At 36.2% G+C, this 13,163-nt stretch overlaps 1 protein-coding gene across 6 annotated transcripts in view; it reads left to right on the top strand.

Moving 5' to 3' along the window:
* LOC144964812 (D-serine dehydratase-like) overlaps positions 1 to 13,163 on the top strand; it is a 76,995-nt gene that overhangs the window by 26,734 nt on the left and 37,098 nt on the right. For 3 of the 6 annotated variants that reach the window (XM_078899455.1, XM_078899457.1, XM_078899454.1), the window contains exons 2-5: positions 6,811 to 7,007; positions 8,628 to 8,765; positions 11,549 to 11,697; positions 12,059 to 12,233. In XM_078899455.1, the coding sequence (XP_078755581.1) occupies positions 6,865 to 7,007; positions 8,628 to 8,765; positions 11,549 to 11,697; positions 12,059 to 12,233 (605 nt within the window). In that variant the 5' untranslated portion in view covers positions 6,811 to 6,864. Of the gene's footprint in view, positions 1 to 456; positions 634 to 6,486; positions 6,558 to 6,810; positions 7,008 to 8,627; positions 8,766 to 11,548; positions 11,698 to 12,058; positions 12,234 to 13,163 lie in introns of those variants that run through there. The other 3 variants (XM_078899456.1, XM_078899458.1, XM_078899453.1) reach the window with 3 other exon arrangements.

Below are 13,163 nucleotides of genomic sequence, written 5' to 3'. Positions count from 1 at the left end.
CATGTTCAGGTCGTGCTTCAATTGCCATTGCTAGTCAATCTCTTAATTCATCGGATCGTAACTTCTTCACAATTACCCAGAGTTTAGTAGAGTTTGATTCGACTTAATATTATACGAATATATATATATATATATATATATATATATATATATATATATATATATATATATATATATGACCAGTCGTCTAAAAACGGTGTGTGACGGGGTGGTCATGATGCATCAATACAATAGAATTTTTATCTGAACTTTGACTCCAAATAAATCATTCCATTGATGAGAGTAAATTTTGTTTCTTAAACTTTAGAAAAAAATTATATTTAAACTTTGGGGAATAAAAGTATATCTTCTAATTTATGTCACACGGACCATTTTAAGTTAAATTTTCTTTTTATCTTGTTCATTCCAATACAACACCGTAAGGACGCTCGGGTCACATTTATTATCTTGGCAGTTGACGAAAGAGGGTTGAACAAACCAGGTCTAATCAATTACAACCCAAGGTACAAGTTCTCGGGCAATGCTATCCGTTATCACAATCACAAGATCGTATCAACCACTCCACAGATTGATGACGACTTCGTTTTGTGTTTAATTCGCTAGTTCACCCACATCGCTTTCACTTTCACTCAGGTCAGTCTAAGTTAGAATATCACTTTGAATAAACATTTTTATAAGATTCATACCAGGCTCAATGACAATCTCTTTAAGCAAGATATAAATCTGAACAGCAGTAATAGTGCTTGCTAAATAAGAAAAAGAAATCCATGTTACAAAAATCAGCAGAGAAGTTTTCTTTAAGATAATTTTCTTGTATGATTTTCTTTGCTTTATATGTAAATGTTGCTGCTCGAAGCTAGTGCCGCGCTGAGGACCGGACCGAGGACCGGTCCCACGGTCTTTTAGCTGTGAACCGTGGTCCAGTCCCAAAGAGGAAGACCGCCGGCGGTCCTCACTTCTTATCACCTTTCAACGGTCTCGCGCCATACTACTTCCCCAGCGATTCGTTGCCTCGGTCCTCTGCCTATCTTCCACCAATCACCACCCATCCCACTTAATTAATCGCACCCACCCCCCTTTGCCATACACTAAACGACACAGACGACCATAGAGGCAGACGACCACCTCCCTCCACTCCGCAAACCGCCCTTTCGTGTGTGAGATGGGGGAACAGGAGGCGCACGCCTTGGACGATTCCATTATACGGGGTAAATTTCAAAATTTACTACACCATAATGATCGCAATGACAATGATCTATGATGAAGGCATGACCCCTCTTCTCTAATGGGTTATTGTTTGAAATGTATGTGACTACTAAAGATGTGTGTGTGTGTGTGTGTGTGTGTGTGTGTGTGTGTCGAACCTAGCAAGTTGCAAGTCTGATTTTTTGTTTTCTTTTGTCCATCTCTTGTCGCCACTCCTTTCTATCGCATTGTTGTCATTTAAAATAATACAATAATATTAAAATTTCGTTTGGTGTTTTAACTAATCAAGTAATATGAGTTTCATTAGTTTCTTCCGTCCAAAAAAAACCAGTTATAACGTCTGTATTTTTAAAAGGTCCAATAGAATATTTGGGGACCCCGATAGCTCAGTTGATAGAGCACTCTCTTTATACGCAAAGGGCCAGAGATCGATCCCGGGTGCAGTCGAGTTTTTTCTGAATCCCTGTCTACTCAGCAGTGAATGGGTAGCTGGGTTTGTTAGATCTGGCGAAAAGTCACCATCGACCCCACTTATTACTTATTACTTATTACCGCATCCACCCCCTCTTATTATAACTTCACGTCTCTCTCTTACTCTTCAATGCTCGCTGCCCTTTCATGTGTGTGTGTGGGGGGGTGGGGGGGTGGGGGGGGGGGGTAGGAGTTGCGTGTGTGTATAAACGCCACGAACAACTCGATCAACGCCTTGGGTGATTCCATTATCTCCGTTAACGGGGATAAATTTCAAATTTTATTCACGCTAAATTATCGAAGTAACAATGAAGTACTGTGAGCAAATAAAGAAGGCATCACCCCTCTTCTCTAATTAGGTTACAATTTGAAATGAGTGTGACTACTCCGTGTGTTTTACTCCTGTAGACCACGGTTTTCATCGTGTAGCGGTCTTTAACGGTTCAAGAATGAACGATCCCATGGTCCCAAAGGTCAAAACGGTCTCTCAGGAATGTTCAATGTCGAAAAGGACCGCCGGTCCTAGGACCGGTCCTTGCGGTTTTCATTTCCCAGGGACCGTAGGACCGTGGTCCTTAAGCTTGCCAATGACAGCCCCGCACTACTCGAAGCTTGAAAAAAATAATTAACAACGTGAAATTGAATGTAAGCTTCAATTTAATATACGAAAACAGATAAAAATGGACGTTTGATAAAGTGGAAACCCGAAACGTCCATTTTATCTGTTTTCGTATATTTAATTGAAGCTTATATTCAATTTCACATTGTTATTTATTACTTTATATTAGTGCCGCGCTGAGGACCGGACCGAGGACCGGTCCCACGGTCTTTTAGCTGTGAACCGTGGTCCAGTCCCAAAGAGGAAGACCGCCGGCGGTCCTCACTTCTTATCACCTTTCAACGGTCTCGCGCCATACTACTTCCCAGCGATTCGTTGCCTCGGTCCTTTGCCTATCTTCCACCAATCACCACCCATCCCACTTAATTAATCGCACCCACCCCCCTTTGCCATACACTAAACGACACAGACGACCATAGAGGCAGACGACCACCTCCCTCCACTCCGCAAACCGCCCTTTCGTGTGTGAGATGGGGGAACAGGAGGCGCACGCCTTGGACGATTCCATTATACGGGGTAAATTTCAAAATTTACTACACCATAATGATCGCAATGACAATGATCTATGATGAAGGCATGACCCCTCTTCTCTAATGGGTTATTGTTTGAAATGTATGTGACTACTAAAGATGTGTGTGTGTGTGTGTGTGTGTGTGTGTGTGTGTCGAACCTAGCAAGTTGCAAGTCTGATTTTTTGTTTTCTTTTGTCCATCTCTTGTCGCCACTCCTTTCTATCGCATTGTTGTCATTTAAAATAATACAATAATATTAAAATTTCGTTTGGTGTTTTAACTAATCAAGTAATATGAGTTTCATTAGTTTCTTCCGTCCAAAAAAAACCAGTTATAACGTCTGTATTTTTAAAAGGTCCAATAGAATATTTGGGGACCCCGATAGCTCAGTTGATAGAGCACTCTCTTTATACGCAAAGGGCCAGAGATCGATCCCGGGTGCAGTCGAGTTTTTTCTGAATCCCTGTCTACTCAGCAGTGAATGGGTAGCTGGGTTTGTTAGATCTGGCGAAAAGTCACCATCGACCCCACTTATTACTTATTACTTATTACCGCATCCACCCCCTCTTATTATAACTTCACGTCTCTCTCTTACTCTTCAATGCTCGCTGCCCTTTCATGTGTGTGTGTGGGGGGGTGGGGGGTGGGGGGGGGGGTAGGAGTTGCGTGTGTGTATAAACGCCACGAACAACTCGATCAACGCCTTGGGTGATTCCATTATCTCCGTTAACGGGGATAAATTTCAAATTTTATTCACGCTAAATTATCGAAGTAACAATGAAGTACTGTGAGCAAATAAAGAAGGCATCACCCCTCTTCTCTAATTAGGTTACAATTTGAAATGAGTGTGACTACTCCGTGTGTTTACTCCTGTAGACCACGGTTTTCATCGTGTAGCGGTCTTTAACGGTTCAAGAATGAACGATCCCATGGTCCCAAAGGTCAAAACGGTCTCTCAGGAATGTTCAATGTCGAAAAGGACCGCCGGTCCTAGGACCGGTCCTTGCGGTTTTCATTTCCCAGGGACCGTAGGACCGTGGTCCTTAAGCTTGCCAATGACAGCCCCGCACTACTTTATATGGCACCGTAGATATAACTTATTTTAACCAGTTAACTGCCTTACTCTAGAAAGACTTCGCCCGGCCCCAGATTTGAGAGGGGTTTTTTTTCTTCAGAGTTTAGGGTCATCGATCGATATATTGAAGGACACGTTTTCTGGCCAAATTTTTAAATACATGTTTTTTTTCAGAGAACGGCAGTTAGCTGTTTATTATTCATCGTGAATGGACCTAGTTCATTTCAAGCAATAGTGAAACGTAGGAATGGTATTTTATGCCTGTTTTAAAGCCTCCGCATTGACAATGATTTTGGATTACGTCAGTGTCAAGAACAAGGAACATGACGGGTCAGTCAATAGACTTGTATTGTAGAGTTTAAGGCCAATAAAGATAAAACCAAGCTTAAGATAAGATCAAATGCGAAACAAAGGTAGATCCTATGATATCCATGATATCTGAGATTACTCTTAAAGTCGCATCAAGACAGGCTAAGGATCCTCGTCCTATTTGTACAATTTTATACACACACACACACACACATGCACACACACACACACATATATATATATATATATATATATATATATATATATATATATATATATATATATATATACATGTATGTATAAAACCATCAACTGCTTATCACTCTGTTTTTAAGTTTACAAAAAGCTATCACTCTACTCTGCTTGTTACAATAACGGCCCAATTTTCTTAAGCTGTGGACCCAAGACATCACAATACAATTCAATTCGTTTCAATGTTTTTTTAAAATTATATTTTTAGGCTGTATGACACAGGAAAAATGCCAACTGATATGAAACGATCCATTTTTATAGCACTACCAAAAAAGCCAGGGGCAGTTGATTGTGAACAACACAGAACTATTAGCCTAATGAGCAACCTCACAAAAATTCTTTTGAAGATAATTTTACTAAGAATAAGAAATAAAATACGACCTGAAATTGGGGAGATGCAATTTGGTTTTGTTGAGGACAAGGGTACCAGAAATGGAATATTCACATTATCAATGCTGATGGAAAGATGTATTGAAGTAAATAAAGATCTGTATATGTGTTTCATCGACTATTCAAAAGCCTTTGATAAAGTACAACACGAAAAACTATTCAAAATTCTATCATCCTTGGACATTGATGGTAAAGATTTAAGAATATTACGGAATTTGTACTGGGAACAAGAAGCAGCAATGCGTGTTGACAACGAACTAAGCAGTTTTACACCTATTAGAAGAGGAGTTAGGCAGGGGTGTGTTTTGTCTCCAGATTTATTCAACCTCTATAGTGAAATGATATTAAGAGATATCGAACATAAGAAGGGGGTGTGTATTGGAGGAAAGAATGTAACAAATCTGAGGTATGCAGATGATACGGTTCTACTGGCAGAATCTGAACATGAACTACAAGAATTACTGGATGTTGTAGTCAGGAGTAGTGAAAATATGGGACTGGAACTGAATATATCTAAAACAGAATGTATGACGGTATCTAAAAATAATAACCCACCAGCCTGTGTAATAACAAGCAGAGGACAAACAATACAACAAGTTGAATGTTTCAAATATTTAGGCTTCAATGTAACATCCACTGGAAAATCAGATTGTGAAATAAAGAAAAGAATAGGTATGGCGAAGAATGCATTCAACCAGCTGCATACAATTATGAAAAACAGGAATATTAGCATGAAAACAAAAATCAAAGTCCTGGATTGCTATGTACTGTCTGTGCTGCTATGTGGTTGTGAGAGCTGGACCATAAACAAGACCATGGTTAAAAGACTGGAGGCAGTGGAAATGTGGTTTTACAGAAGAATGATGAGGGTGTCATGGATGGAAAGGAAAAGAAATGAAGAAATTTTAGAAATGGCAAACAGAAAAAGATCGCTGATAACAAAAATCATCAAACGCCAAATGGAATTTTTAGGACACATTATCCGCCACCCTGGTTTGGAAATACTCGCCTTGACTGGAAAGATGAATGGAAAAAGAATAAGAGGAAGACAAAGAATAACGTATTTGAAAGGGATAAGAACTTGGACAGATGAAGCTGAGAAAGGTGGCGCTGCTTTAATAGAATTGGCAAGAGATAGATCAGCTTGGCGGAAGATGACCTCCGACGTCTGCTTCAGATATGGAACTACATGAGATGAGATTTTTAGGCTTTCGCCAATAGTTTACTAAATTTTCCAATAAAAAAAAAAACAAAAACATTATTAATATCACTTAAAAACCAGACAGACGACAGACAGACATTTACCAAGGCTGTCCGCAAGTAAAAGGATATAGAAATGTAAGAAAGCAACGAATTGATTAATTTCTCAGCTCAAGACTGCGCCAGATTATTTTCATTGTGTTGTTTTGAAAGAGGACTTTTTTCTTAGGTAAATCCATCAAAATGGAAAGCAAATCTTGTAAGTTTATTTTAGTTTTCTCTATATCCAGCATTTTCCGGATTTTCCTCGAAACGTCATACCCATCTAGTAGGCTAATATAACAATTGTTTTTTTAAGCTCTAACACAAAAGGATTATCTAGTGCATGCTTGTTCAACAAAACAAGCTTTACATCCCTTTAATAAGTTATAACTAAAAAAAAAAATTTTCAGAATGTTGCGATGAACAAAAGAAATGTTACTGAGAAAAATGTTGATTGAATGTGACGATGTCCCTATAGTTGGTAAGTCATTACTTACAAGGATTTTCCAATTTAATGGGATGAGTTTGGTTGCATTTTTCTCCGTGTTTTTTTCTGGAACTGTATCATACAGATCGTTTAAGATTTTTATCAAATAAGTCCAACAAGCTTGATAAAATAATATGTCTTATTTCATTTGGAAAAAAACAGTAAGGAATCAGGAATAGTTTTAAAAAATCGTTTCGTAAACGGTAAGATAATAATATGACTAATCATGTTTACAATTTTCTTTCAGCATTCTTCGTTTTCTATCTAGGAATCACATCAGTGAGAAGAATATTCTAAGATCATGTCCAAAAAGATTCATGACCTGACTACACCCTGCTTTTTAGTGGACAGGGAAAAGCTTCAAGTAAACACCACCAGAATGCTGGACACCTGCAAAGGCCTCGGTGTCACCTTACGCCCCCATACGAAAACGCATAAAACTGTGTAAGTTCTAGCTCGTACTTCTTATTTTTCCACAACAACAACAACTACTACTACTACTACTACTACTACTACTACTACTACTACTACTACTACTACTACTACTACTACTACTACTACTACTACTACCACTACTACTGTTATTATTGCCACTACTACTACTACTGCTGCTACTACTGCTACTACTACTACTACTACTACTACTACTACTACTACTACTACTACTACTATTACTACTACTACTACTACTACTACTACTACTACTACTACTACTACTACTACTACTACTACTACTACTACTACTACTACTACTACTACAACGCACAATATAATGCCAAAAATAGTAACGCTCATAATGAGGGTGTTTTAATTTTGCTGCATGGTCTTTTTGCCTACGTTATAGGATCTTTATTTTCTCAAAATACATTCTTTGATTTTATTTTACACATATTGTCGATATGATGTTTAACATTCAAATTGTGACTAGGTCGAAGTGTTATGACCAACACTTAGACCTAGTTATTTAAATTCATCTCATTTTATATATCAACATCTCCTATCCTATTTTAACAGGTCTCATTTGTTATTTTTGTTGGGTTTTTTTCAATTGTTGGTTGAAAGTTGTTCTTTACTTATGAGGGTGTTAATTTCAAGAAATTTGTGCTGGCACCAACCAACAAATTTATTTACTTGATTAAAATAGTTAAATAGTTGGTTTCAGGTTCTTTTTCTGTTATGAGACCTAGTGCGACCATTGGTATTGATCCAGTAATTTCAAGTCACATATGTACTGGATAAGCTCGCATTTGATGATCTTTTCCAAAGATGTCATCACAAATATTGATTGGTTGGTAGTCGTTGAGCACTACTCGACAGCCGCTCTTCGGAACTGGCACAATCACGGATGTTTTCCATAGCACTGGTACGGACTGCTCATCGAGGGTACGTTGGAAAATATGTTTGAAAGGCACCGCCAGTTGGTTGTGGGAATATTTCAATATGACTCCAAATATATGTTGTCTGGACCGGGTGCTTTTCGTTCCGTTCAATGTTTGAATGATTCTGCAACAACTGTTTCTTTCTAGTTCTGGAGGTGTCTTTCTGTTGGTTTTTGAGATTGAGGCCGTGTTGGTTGTTTCTGGACACGTTGTGTCGAAGCTGCAGTAAACGGTGTTGAATTCGTCAACATTTATTAGTTCCATTCCCGTAAGGGAGTCCGGTTTTCTTTTTTCTTTGGTCATGCCCCTCCATTTCCCAAATCATTTCTCATGCTTTCATGTAGTTTCCCGATGTTTAGTTCCGTTTTTCGTCTGTTCGCCTCCTTTTCTAGTTTACTTAGGATTTTTAGTTCTTTTTCTTTAGTGTTTGTATCATCATCATCATCATCATCATCATCATCATCATCATCATCATCATCATCATCATCATCATCATCATCATCATCACCATCATACAGATGATGACTGCAAAAAGGGGGACGGGGGAGGGGGGGGGGGTTAGGGGTAATAATATCAATGCAGAGGAATTCAATTTAATAGAGTTTTTTTAAAGTTTAAAGTATAGTGAATAGTGAGACATCAGTTGCTTTATTCCCCTTTTATTTTTTGTTATAATCCTCCCTAGAGAGTTTGCCGAATTGTCAACCGGAGGCATAAAACAAGGCATCACAGTGTCGACATTGGTGGAGGCCGAGATGTATGCAGATGCTGGGTTTGATGACATTCTTTTTGCCTACCCTATTACAAAGGACAAGATTGAAAGGTACAATTACAAAGGAAATTTGTGAACATCTTAAATTGAGAAATTAGGGAGCAGGCACCGGTGTAAGATAAAGATATGAATAAGTGTGTATCAAACGGTCCCAGCAGACAAAGCAAAAAAACAAAACAAAACAAAACAAAACAAAAAACAAAAAAACAAGAAAAAAAAACCCATCCCAAAACATCAGTCTTCCTCGACTTCCCCAGTTCAGGAACATTGATTTTTGTTATTGATGTTTTTGGTTTATTTTTATTTTATTTATTGCTTTATCTCGCATGGTTACATACACACTTGTTCAAAAGAAATTTTATGTCACCTTATATTTATATGCTGTATATCCTTTCTTTAAAAAAATATAGCATTGTGGAGAACATTGTGCTTATTTGAGTCAATAAAAAAATTGATACGGCGCAAACTCTATTGAAAGATTTGAAAATTAGAAATGTATTTTTTACAGATAGATAAACAGATAACTTGATTTCCTTTTATAATTTAAAGTCAGTTTGAAAGTTCGTTGAGTCAAACAGATAATATCATAAAATATGTACCGACAACACTTGGCTCCCAAAATCAACTAATTTTGACACTGTAAAAAGTTGTCAATTTGCGTCATCTATTTATGACATCAAGTATTATTATTACTTCCGTTGTGTTGTTTATTTAGCGGTGATCAGTTTTGTTATGTAGTATTATGTTCTAATTACGTGTATGTTTGTGTGTGTGTGTGTGTATTTGTGTGTGTGTGTTGTGTGTGGTGTATACATGTGTGTGTGTGTGTGTGTGTGATGGCATTTTCAGCAAATCTTGGCATTCATAGTGATATTATTCACTTGATCACATGAAGGTATTTCAGTCGCCATTTTGATTCTTTTTTTACTATTAGGGTTAGCTCGAGAGGTTAGTCATACGTGTTATTAAAGGTGCTAGGGTGTTTGTTTTTCCATAAGTTAAGTAAAGGGGAGACATTCCGAAAGCTCCTTCATCCCCAGTATTCTTTAAATTTGTATTTTCACCGTTGATATTTTGTCAGGCATTTATTTATTCAGTTTGTCATATAGAAGTATTTTAAAAACTCTAGAACAAACCTTGATAGATTTGTGAAAGTTTAAAATTTCCTAATTTGACCATTGTTTTGATTTTCGGCCGCCATTGCGATTTGTTAAGTATTGAAAGGTAGCTCGAGAGGTGAGTCATAAGTGTTATTAAAGGTGCTAGGGTGTTTGTTTTTCCATAAGTTAAGTAAAGGGGAGACATTCCGAAAGCTCCTTCATCCCCAGTATTCTTTAAATTTGTATTTTCACCTTTGATCTTTTGTCAGCGCGGTGGTAGAACAGCACATTCAACGTTCAAAATTCCAATTCCAATAACGGATAACAGCACCTGTAGCATCAGTCGCCAATCAGATACAGCTAAGTTACTGAAGAGAAGTTCTCTCATTATTTGGGATGAAGCACCTATGATGGACAGGCGTGTGTTTGAATGTGTGAGCAGGACATTTTGTGACATAACAGGCAGTTCAAAACCTTTTGGGGGCAAAGTGGTTGTACTTGGATGGGATTTTCGGCAAATTCTACCTGTTGTTAACAAAGGAAGTGAAGCCGATATATTAAGTGTCACACTTAACAAGTCAATTATTTGGAATTTTGTCACCATTTTTGACATGAACAAGGACATGAGGGTTACTGATGACAATAACTGTTTTGCAAATTGGCTTCTCCGCATCGGAAATGGTACAGAGCCGGTTTTCAGCGAAATAAGAAAGTATTCTGTTAAATTACCTACAGCGCTATGCCTTCCTGAAAATGACCCAGAATGCTTGATAAATGCTGTATACAATGATTTGAATCTGAACTTTGCGGATAAACGTTATCTATCAGAGAGAGCAATTTTGACTACAACCCATGAAAATGTTGACAAAATAAATGCAGCCGTTCTGTCCAGGTTGACCTCATCAACTGAACAAATTTACCGCAGTGCTGATTCCATTCAAAGTGACTCTGACATCACCTTATACCCGATTGAATTCTTGAACGAACTTACACCTCCCGGACTTCCTCCACATGCATTACATTTGAAAGCCAACACGTCAGTCATGCTGCTTAGAAATATAAATCCTAAATCAGGCCTCCGAAATGGCACCCGTTTGTTAATAATTAAATTAGGTTCAAAAGTATTAGAAGTAGAAGCCAAGATAATTACCGGTAGTAGAGCTGGCGACATAGTGTTTATCCCTAGAATCAATCAACAACGGATTGAGGCTTACCATTTATTCTAAATAGAAGACAGTTTCCGGTAAAATTGTCATATGCAATGACAATTAACAAGTCTCAGGGGCAGACATTAAGCAAGGTGGGGATTTTCTTACCACGACCGGTATTCACACACGGACAACTGTATGTTGCTGTGTCACGGGTAAGAGGCTATAGTGGCTTACACTTCATGTTGGGCCACACAGAAAAATCAACCGAAGATATACCAAATTAAACAGACAACGTTGTTTACCAATCTGCCCTCATTAAATGATGGTGAGTACAGTATCGAATGAAAATAGTTCTTTCCCCGCGAAATTGCGGGCTTTTTACTAGTTATTTAAAAAAGTAATAACCATTATTTTACCATCTTATCCGCCCAGACATAAAACTGTTTTGAGACAATGGGTCACATTTGAAAAAATACAAAATTATTTCTCACAATCGTTCACCTCTTAATCTCTATTCTATATTATTTATTTATTTATTTATTTGTTTATTTATTCATTTATTTGGTTTCTTTGTGCTCATCAGGTGTACAAAGTTGATGTGCAGGTTGTCTCAATTTCACGTGATGGTCAGTGATTTGTCAGGAGTGGAATGCTTGAAGGCAAACATAGATAAACTGCCAGCCGGGAAGACCTGGTCTGTTGCTATTGAAATAGACTGCGGCTACGGAAGAAGTGGGCCTTTCCATTTTTTCAATGGTCATGTTTTGTTTTTCAATGTTGATCCAGTCGTTCAAATAAATGACGTAGAGTGGATTATGCATAAAATCAACAACCTTGAAGTCAACTTCTGTTCAACTTCAACATCTCTTGTTGGTTCAAAATTTTCTGTTCTTTATCTAAGTGTGTTCTATTGATTATATATAATATAATATATATATATATATATATATATATATATATATATATATATATATATGCGTGTTTGTATGAGAGAGTGTGAGATCATGTCTGTGTGTGTATGTGTGTGTGTGTGTGTGTGCATTACAATTTACTGTTTTTCTAAACTTTGTTATTTGTTAATTTGCTTGTACAGCTGGATTTGTTCCCATTTCGGATGATTTTCTTCAAGCGGCAAGGGATGTACAAAAATCTATGAAGTTGTTATCCCTTTATACTCACTGTGGCGGTTCTTATTACATATTTACCAAAGATGAGAGGGAATCACATCATCAAAAGACAGTCGCACAATTGAAGGAGGCCAGAAACATGTAGGATAATAACTCGGTTTGTTTAATTGACTTAAGCGATCTGAACACTTCCTCGTGATATGGAAGAACACTCAACAACTCAACGATTATTATTATTATTATCATTATTATTATTATTATTATTATTATTATTATTATTATTATTATTATTATTATTATTATTATTATTATTATCATCATTATCATTATTATATTATTATTATTATTATTATTATTATTATTATTATTATTATTATTATTATTATTATTATTATTATTATTATTATATATTATTTTGTTGTTTGTTGTTTTTATATTATTATTATTATTATTATTATTATTATTATTATTATTATTATTATTATTATTATTATTATATTATATATCATTATTATCATCATCATCATCATCATCATCATCATCATCATCATCATCATCATCATCATCATCATCATCATCATCATCATTATATTATTATTATTATTATATTATTATTATTATTATTATATTATTATTATATTATTATATTATATTATTATTATTATTATTATTATTATTATTATTATTATTATTATTATTATTATTATTATTATTATTATTATTATTATTATATATTATTATTATTATTATTATTATTATTATTATTATTATTATTATTATTATTATTATTATTATTATTATTATTATTAGTAGTAGTAGTAAACCAAATACTGTGATGAGGGATAGACTATGTCGAAAAGGCTTAAATTGACATCAAGCCTTTATCGACATGGCACAAAAATCATTCTTAATATAACTATAACAGTAGCCTATAAGGATCTTGTACTTCGACGACGATGCTTCCAGGCGACGTTTATAATATTATCATATTAATATCGACATGGCGTTTAAGTTTAATCTATATACGGCTGTTTGGTCTAGTAGTATGACTCTCGCCTTCGTGTCGAAGGT

The sequence above is a fragment of the Berghia stephanieae genome, chromosome 2, assembly GCF_034508935.2.
Source record: "Berghia stephanieae isolate SIO BIC M18660-M18661 chromosome 2, UCSD_Bste_1.3, whole genome shotgun sequence".
Classification (NCBI taxonomy): Eukaryota; Metazoa; Mollusca; class Gastropoda; order Nudibranchia; family Aeolidiidae; genus Berghia; species Berghia stephanieae.
The sequence above is the reverse complement of the archived record's forward strand: the minus strand, read 5'-3'. Positions and strand labels throughout refer to the sequence as shown.